The sequence below is a fragment of the Procambarus clarkii genome, chromosome 71 (genome assembly GCF_040958095.1).
Source record: "Procambarus clarkii isolate CNS0578487 chromosome 71, FALCON_Pclarkii_2.0, whole genome shotgun sequence".
In the NCBI taxonomy this organism is placed as follows: domain Eukaryota; kingdom Metazoa; phylum Arthropoda; class Malacostraca; order Decapoda; family Cambaridae; genus Procambarus; species Procambarus clarkii.
Window position 1 is genome coordinate 12,598,270 of NC_091220.1, and position 8,217 is coordinate 12,606,486.

The 8,217-nt window shown below is 45.8% G+C and overlaps 1 protein-coding gene across 3 annotated transcripts in view; it reads left to right on the top strand.

Moving 5' to 3' along the window:
• Positions 1 to 8,217, top strand: part of LOC138356233 (von Willebrand factor-like) — a 122,903-nt gene that overhangs the window by 107,019 nt on the left and 7,667 nt on the right. For all 3 annotated transcript variants that reach the window (XM_069312010.1, XM_069312011.1, XM_069312012.1), the window contains exon 21: positions 7,876 to 8,046. In XM_069312010.1, coding sequence (XP_069168111.1) covers positions 7,876 to 8,046 — 171 coding nt within the window. The remainder of the gene's footprint in view (positions 1 to 7,875; positions 8,047 to 8,217) is intronic.

Here is an 8,217-nt window from a genome sequence, read left to right on the forward strand (position 1 = left end):
CTGAAAGCATTTGGGAAGATCATTAAGGATTTTGGAATTAGAAGGCGCCGACTCCTTGTCAGTGCTTTCGGGAGAAGAAGCCGGGATGGTCTCACTGTGGATGTAGGGTTCTGTGAATGTGGAATAATTAGTCAAGACAGTGGGAGGAGTACCATTATATTGCTTCAGGAGGTTGACGTGGCACAGCTGGGTCTTCCGCCGCCTATCTGGAGTCTCTATGACGTATGCGTTGTTGTTTCTGCACTCTTTGACGCAGTAGGGTCCTGAAAATTTGTTTTGTAAAGGTGAACCTGGGATAGGGAAATAAGCAAGGACGAAGTCTCCCGGCTTGAATTTTCTTACTTTGCTGGTCTGGTCGTAATGAGTCTTCATTCTCACCTGGGCTTTCAATAGATTATCATGAGCAAAGCGGTGGACTCTCTCTAGAATGTGTTGAAGGTTTTGAAGAAACTGGGGCACATTCTGATGCTCACTGAAGGTGGCATCTCTGAGAGAGTCTTTGAAAGCCTTAAGGGGAGTACGGCACTTACGGCCGTAGAGCATCTCATAAGGAGATACTCCTAGGGACTCATTGGGGAGACTTCTGAAAATACACATTATTAGGTCAATCTGCTTATCCCAATCCTTTGAGGTTTCACTACAAAACTTTTTCAAGAGTGCTTTGATGGTCTGATGACTACGTTCAAGAGAACCCTGTGAAGCAGGATGATAGGGGCTGGACAATACCTGTTTGATGTTGAACTCCTCCAGTGTTCTTTTGAAGAGATCACTGGTGAAGTTGGTGCCACAGTCACTTTGAATCTCCCTGGGAAATCCGTATTGAGTGAAGATCTTCAGTAGATGTTTGATAACCGTAGCAGCCGTGATGTTCTTCACTGGAACTGCTATGGGAAATCTGGTGGTAGGACACAGGATGGTTAGGATGTAGGCGTTACCTGAACTGGTCCGAGGTAAAGGACCAACACAGTCTATTATGAGTCTGTGGAAAGGTTCCGCAGGCACCTGTATGGGAATCAGTGGTGCTCTGGGAATGGAGACGTTCGGTTTGCCTGCCATCTGACATGTATGACACTGTTTTACGTACTGTTTGACGTTATTTACCATACCTGGCCAGTAGTAGTCTTGACGAATCCCATGGTAAGTCTTGTTGAAGCCGTAGTGGGAGAATGCTCCATGGGCCAGGTGTAGAATAGTGGGCCGCAGGCTGGTGGGAATCACAAGTTGTTCGGTGTTGGCCCAATCGTCCTCCTCCTTCAGTTTACTGGGTCTATATCTGCGGTAGAGCAAGTCGTTCTCTAGGAAGAACCCAGGAATACTGTCGGGTTGAGTCTCAGCCTGGAAAAACAATGGTGTTAAAGTAAGATCTTCCCTCTGCAACTTACGGAACTCCAACTTGGTCAGATGCGGGGGTAGTTTCTGAGGGTCTTGAGGGACAGCGGTAGCAGTAGAGTCAGCTGGCTGTGGACGTGCGGCTTGTGCACGGGTGGTCACGAGAACCGGAGGAGAAACTTCATCACTCTCTTGAACCTCTGCTGGAACATACTCGAGAATAGGGTTACTTGGCACAGAGTTACACACCTGGGGTTTGTCCATGACGATCAGGTTGGTTGGTTGCAGGTCTTCTGCCAAGTCGTTGCCTAGGAGAAGTTGCACTCCAGGCATGGGAAAAGGCTTTTCCCTGACGGCGACTTGGACTTCCCCGTTCACGTAGGGACAATCCAGGTGGACTCTGGCGAGAGGGTATGGAGTAGTAGCAGTGAGGTCAGTGATGAAGACCGTTTCCCCGGTGTAGACTATGTTGGGCACAGCCGACTTCAAGATGATCGATTGTAGAGCCGCTGTGTCCCTCAAGATCTTCAATTTGAAACGTCCCTCCGGATTTGAACCGTTGGCAGAGACAGTTCCAGTATACAGGTGGTTACTGAAAAGAGAAAGATCATTAACATCAACACCAACATTCATCACAGGCTTACCGGACTTAGGAGGAGTTGGTTTGGGTCGTTGTTGGTCAGTGGTTCCCTTGTATTGAGACTTACCACACTTGTCTATGGTATGTCCATAGAGTCTACAATACTTGCAGTACAGTTGTGAACCAGCTTGATCGGGGCTCACCTTCTCGTAACTGTACCACGACTTCTTACTGGAGGATGGTTCAGGTGTCAGCCGGTGGATGAGGCTGTAAGTGTCAGCCGACTTAGCACACTTCAGGTAGTCGGTTTCTTCTTTATCTGCTAAGTAGAGGCGGACAGGAGGCGGCACACGTCTCAAGAATTCTTCAACAAGCATCAGGTTCACGAGTTCTGTAAAAGTAGAGACATGTGCTGCTTCCAGCCATTTCATGAAATACCTCCGTTTCGTGTTAGCAAACTCGAGGAAGGTAGTGGTACTTGCCTTCAGGTGGTCACGGAATTTCCTTCTATAACTTTCGGTGGAAAGTAGGTAGGCGTCTAACACTGCTTGTTTCAGAGTGTAGTAGTCATTCTCAGACGCCAAAGTACTGAGTGTGACTGCAGCTCTACCTGTAAGATGGACTCTGAGAAGTGTTGCCCATTGGTCGACAGGCCAACTGAGTTGATTAGCAAGGGTTTCAAAGGTGGTAAAGAACACATCAACTTCTGCTTCTACAAAGGATGGCATTAACTTACTTGCATGTGATATATTAAAACTGACGGGAAGATTGGCAGTAGCTTGTTGGCGTTGAGTGAAGTGTGAAGTTTCCAAGGAGATTTCGCGTTGACGACACTCTAGAGCCAGAGTCGCTTGTTGCTTGTCATGTTCGCGTTGCATCTCCAACTCGCGTCGTTTGGTTTCAAGCTGTACTCGTTCCCGCTCCTGGAGTAGTGCAACCTCACGTTCTTGTTCGTCTCTCCTCAAGGCAGCTTCACGTTCTCTGAGGGTGATTTCTCGTTCTTGTTCTTCCCTCCTCAAAGCAGCTTCGCGTTCTTGTTCGTCTCTCCTCAAGGCAGCTTCACGTTCTTGTTCGTCTCTCCTCAAAGCAGCTTCGCGTTCGTGCTCTTCCCTTCGTATGGCAGCTGCTTCTCTTTGCTGCTCACGTTCAATCTTGGCCAGCTCTAGTTTAAGTTTCATCGTAGCCAAGTCAGTTTTCTCTGCAATATAGTAAGTTTCATGAGTTTCAGAGTCTATCTTACCTTGCTCTAAATAGTAATCCAGCAACAGGTTGTGTAGGTCATTTTTGTTGGCTTGGTAGGGAACTTCTAGTTGATACTCATGTGCAAGAGTTTGTAGTTCAGTCCTCTTGGCACGACTCAAAGTCCCTATTTCACCTGCTGGATTTGCACGGAAAGTTTGGAGACGAAACATGGTGAAATTAGCAAATAAAGGTACACGAATGTTCAATAATGAAATGTCAGAAACAGGACAACGTGGCAACTGGCACCTATCCTGTGTGATCTTTAACAATTAACGTTAAGTGAAAGATATTAAATGATTAAATTAAATCAAGGGCGCAGGAAATCTTGTACCCGGTACTCATGTAAGAGAATAAGGGCAAGAAAATCCTACTAACAAATGAAACAAAGTTTCGAAAACAAATGAAACAGTTAAATGCTTCAAAAGTAAAATTGGTAGTCCAAGAATGTAGGCATACCTTGCCAAGTCTCTATAGGACATAAAGCAAGTTTTTCCCACTGAATTTAATATGATACTTACAGAATTAGCGAACTTTTGTGCTCTGAAAAAATAAGCTAATTCCCTACCGTTGTATGTATCATCATCTCTGACTGACGTGTAGGGGTGCGAGGTGTCAACTGGTGACGAGAACTGCTGCTGAGGTCCCAATTCAGCAACTAAAGTTCGAGCTAGAGGAACTATGGCCCTCTTTGTCCTCCTACAGTCAGATTGCAGAAGATTGGGTACTCTTGACCCGGGGCAGACCACAGTACCAGGGTACCAATATGATGATCTGTCAGAATGAGAAATATTCAAGGGACATAGATGGTAAATACGAGTAATAACATGGAGGGAGAGATGACCAATTAAGAGTATGACTGCGGCCTACAGTCACCACGTAATCCAAAGTTGTCTCACCTTCACTATATGTTACTCTCGTAATGCACAATACACCGCACCTTATAAAAAATGAAATTGAATGAAAAATAGTAAAGCTACGTTAACAAAGTTAAATACGCTTACCATAAATTACCACTTGGCACCAGTACCTGAGTGAGGCTCCCGGACAGGCCCCCATATAACTTGTGACGGTAACGCGTTGGTGTTCGGCTGTTTAAGGCTAGGGGTATGGCCTCGTCACATAGTTATAAAAAAAAAATAGAAAAAACTGGAACTTCGTCTGTGGTAAGGTAAGGAGAAGACACACAAAACACAAGTAAAACTTTAACAATGAAATTTTAATGACGTTAAATAAATCAAAACATGAAAATAATGCACAAACAAATTCTTATAATAAAATCAATGAATCAAAATAATAAGAATACTTAAATGACAAAATGAAAAGTTACGTTAAGGCAAAATAACAAGAAGTGCAATACAACAGTAAGTGGGAGGTGCTGGAATATTGGCTTAAAGCCACCACCTCTCTCAGTACACTCTAGAGTCTAGCTGGGAGGTGTGCTGGCTACGAAAGCACGGAACATTCTGAAGACTGATGTTGGGGCGACCCCAGACATCGGGTAGTATTGGGGGGCGAGTGCAGGTGCAGCCAGACCGGCGACCAATCAGCGGAGTCGTAGCGATCAACGGGTAGTTTGGTGGTTGGAGTTCGAACAGGTGGCTGGTTGCATACGTTTCTGCTCACCCTGGCAAGCCTTGCTGGTGTTTGTTGTCGTTGTTGGACATTTCTTCCATAGTCTTTTATATAGTTGTGAAGACGTAATTTTGGAGGGAAGAGCAGGCTCAATCTCTTGAAGGAGATTATCGTCACAATATCAAAGGGGAGTTAAGTGAATACCACTGGACAAGCTATACAATTTATTTTATGAAACATGTAAATTAAGACAATTTGGACACATCACCTATTCTATTTCCCTAGAGGCACAATGGATATTTACCGAGGACACGAAAACTCAAGTGCTACTATACCTTAAACACCCGCACTACGGCCACGATGTTGATGGCTGCCCTCAGCCCCGAGGATACGGGCTTGCGGCCCTGTTCCTAATACACTCCCAAGACACACTGATGAAATTTAGTTTTTCCAACTTATTGCTGGGAAGGATTGCTCCTCCCATCATCTAATACAGCCCCAGGGCTCCACCCATTATTTTGGCCCTGGCCAACCATTTAACACGTAGGCCTGAGGTCTGGCTCTCTAGGGCCAATAAGGACTTGGCCCTTATCTCAGACCAATCACCTTCACTGATCTGTCGTGGAAAGCTACATGAATTTCTGAAGATTGAGTCAGCTCTCCCCAGCTAGAGAAGGGGGACAAGGCGCGTCTATGGAGCCCAGACACCTGCGAGCAATGTTTACAAAACTGATAATTTATGTTCAAGCCTGTCTCCTCTAAGATAGGAGTAGGGACATTTGACTCTGCCTGGTATGGGGAAGGCCGCTGCTGAGAGGGACAGAGAGGGATGAGAGGGGGTGGAAAGGGAAATATCTGAGTGGGGAAGTTGAGTTGGAGAAGCCAAGGTATCCACGACCACCCTACCCTCAGGTCAACCTCTTGACCCTGACAAATGGGCGACAGGGGGGGGGGAAGAGGAGGAGACGAATGACGGCCAAGGGGAGGGGAGAAGGACGGAGGGGAGAGGGAGAAGGAAAGGAGGGGAGAAGGGGAGGGAAAAGAGGGGAGAAGGGAGAACCAATGATCTGAGCCCCAGATCATTACAACTCCCCTCCCTTCTCCCCTCTTTTCCCTCCCCTTCTCCCCTCCTTTCCTTCTCCCTCTCCCCTCCGTCCTTCTCCCCTCCCCTTGGCCGTCATTCGTCTCCTCCTCTTCCCCCCCCCCCTGTCGCCCATTTGTCAGGGTCAAGAGGTTGACCTGAGGGTAGGGTGGTCGTGGATACCTTGGCTTCTCCAACTCAACTTCCCCACTCAGATATTTCCCTTTCCACCCCCTCTCATCCCTCTCTGTCCCTCTCAGCAGCGGCCTTCCCCATACCAGGCAGAGTCAAATGTCCCTACTCCTATCTTAGAGGAGACAGGCTTGAACATAAATTATCAGTTTTGTAAACATTGCTCGCAGGTGCCTGGGCTCCATAGACGCGCCTTGTCCCCCTTCTCTAGCTGGGGAGAGCTGACTCAATCTTCAGAAATTCATGTAGCTTTCCACGACAGATCAGTGAAGGTGATTGGTCTGAGATAAGGGCCAAGTCCTTATTGGCCCTAGAGAGCCAGACCTCAGGCCTACGTGTTAAATGGTTGGCCAGGGCCAAAATAATGGGTGGAGCCCTGGGGCTGTATTAGATGATGGGAGGAGCAATCCTTCCCAGCAATAAGTTGGAAAAACTAAATTTCATCAGTGTGTCTTGGGAGTGTATTAGGAACAGGGCCGCAAGCCCGTATCCTCGGGGCTGAGGGCAGCCATCAACATCGTGGCCGTAGTGCGGGTGTTTAAGGTATAGTAGCACTTGAGTTTTCGTGTCCTCGGTAAATATCCATTGTGCCTCTAGGGAAATAGAATAGGTGATGTGTCCAAATTGTCTTAATTTACATGTTTCATAAAATAAATTGTATAGCTTGTCCAGTGGTATTCACTTAACTCCCCTTTGATATATTTTGCTACTTTGTCATTTTTAGGTGTTGTATTGGAAGCCCCAGGTTCTCCTACTATTAATAGATACTAAAGTTGCCCTTGGATTTAAATTAGTAACGTAAATTACACAAACTAATTTTCCAAAATTTATTACTGAAATTCATATTACCCGGAGTCCCATGGTTGCTGATTCCTGGCCTTCCTGGGGGATCGGTGATAGACACATTCAGGTATGGTTGGTCAGGAAGGTGGTGGCAGTGCTTTAATGGTTTTTATTTTATAATTAGTAATAAGCGAATAACCCGTGTCCTGGGTGTATCTTCCTCATTTAATATTCCTCTTAGATACGTGGCAGTCCAGTGAGGGGTCATGCTGGACTGTAACAGTGTTAAGCTGGGGTATTGAGTGGAGAGAGACAGAGATGTACAACAGAGAGCGTATATTACGATCACGAGAGATAACAAGATAACAGGATTAATACTGGGGAACATTGGGTTATTACAATAGAGGCCGCGGTTATTACGACAGGGTAAGCGGTCATTACAACAAGACCACCAACCAGGAGGCCAGGTGAAAGACCGGGCCGCGGGGACGTTGATCCCCGGAACCAAGTATCTTTGGTAGATATACCTTATGGCTTAATCATGTTTATTTGGTATTCAGGCAGAGAGTGTATTGTTGTTCATTGTCTTACGTGATGCTTCCTTGTCGTATCTTAGTAATACCATACTGACGAAACTAAACATTGGGATTTGACTGAAAATTACTATGATTTATAATTATATTGAGATTGGGGCTGTGGGATTAATTGCATTCCATTAACAAGTATTATTATTCTGGGTTTATGTGTACGTGAGATTGGGTCATGGTATTAACTTGAAGTCTACACCAATCACAAGGGACCGTAAGAGTGTTGTGTGACGCTGTACCAGTAATTACCTAAGTGTAATTACCTAAGTGTAGTTACAGTATGAGAGCTACGCTCGTGGTGTCCCGTCTTCCCAGTACTCTTTGTCATATAACGCTTTGAAACTACTGACGGTCTTGGCCTCCACCACCTTCTCCCCTAACTTGTTCCAACCGTCTACCACTCTGTTTGCGAAAGTGAATTTTCTTATATTTCTTCGGCATCTGTGTTTAGCTAGTTTAAATCTATATACGTGTGGTGTTGTTGTTGAGACAATGTTGTGTTTGTGTAGCGTGTCACCTGGAGGTGGACCCTGACCCATACTACCGTGACTGTCTGTACGACATGTGCTCGTGTGAGACCAAGATGGACGGCTGCCTCTGCCCCGTGCTGGCCGCCTACAGCAAGGAGTGCGCCAGGAAGGGCGTCCTCGTCGACTGGCGGGCTGAGGTGCGCCAGTGTGGTACGTTCTTCTCATTAATTCACTTACACAAACTCAACTATCAGACATTATTTATTTATTCAATAATTGTAATAAACAAGTTAATATTGAGACAAAGATATATAGAGAGACTGTCATATTGTGTTGTATAATTAAATGGGCAACTTCGTGGTTCGTAATATTCTCAGTCAA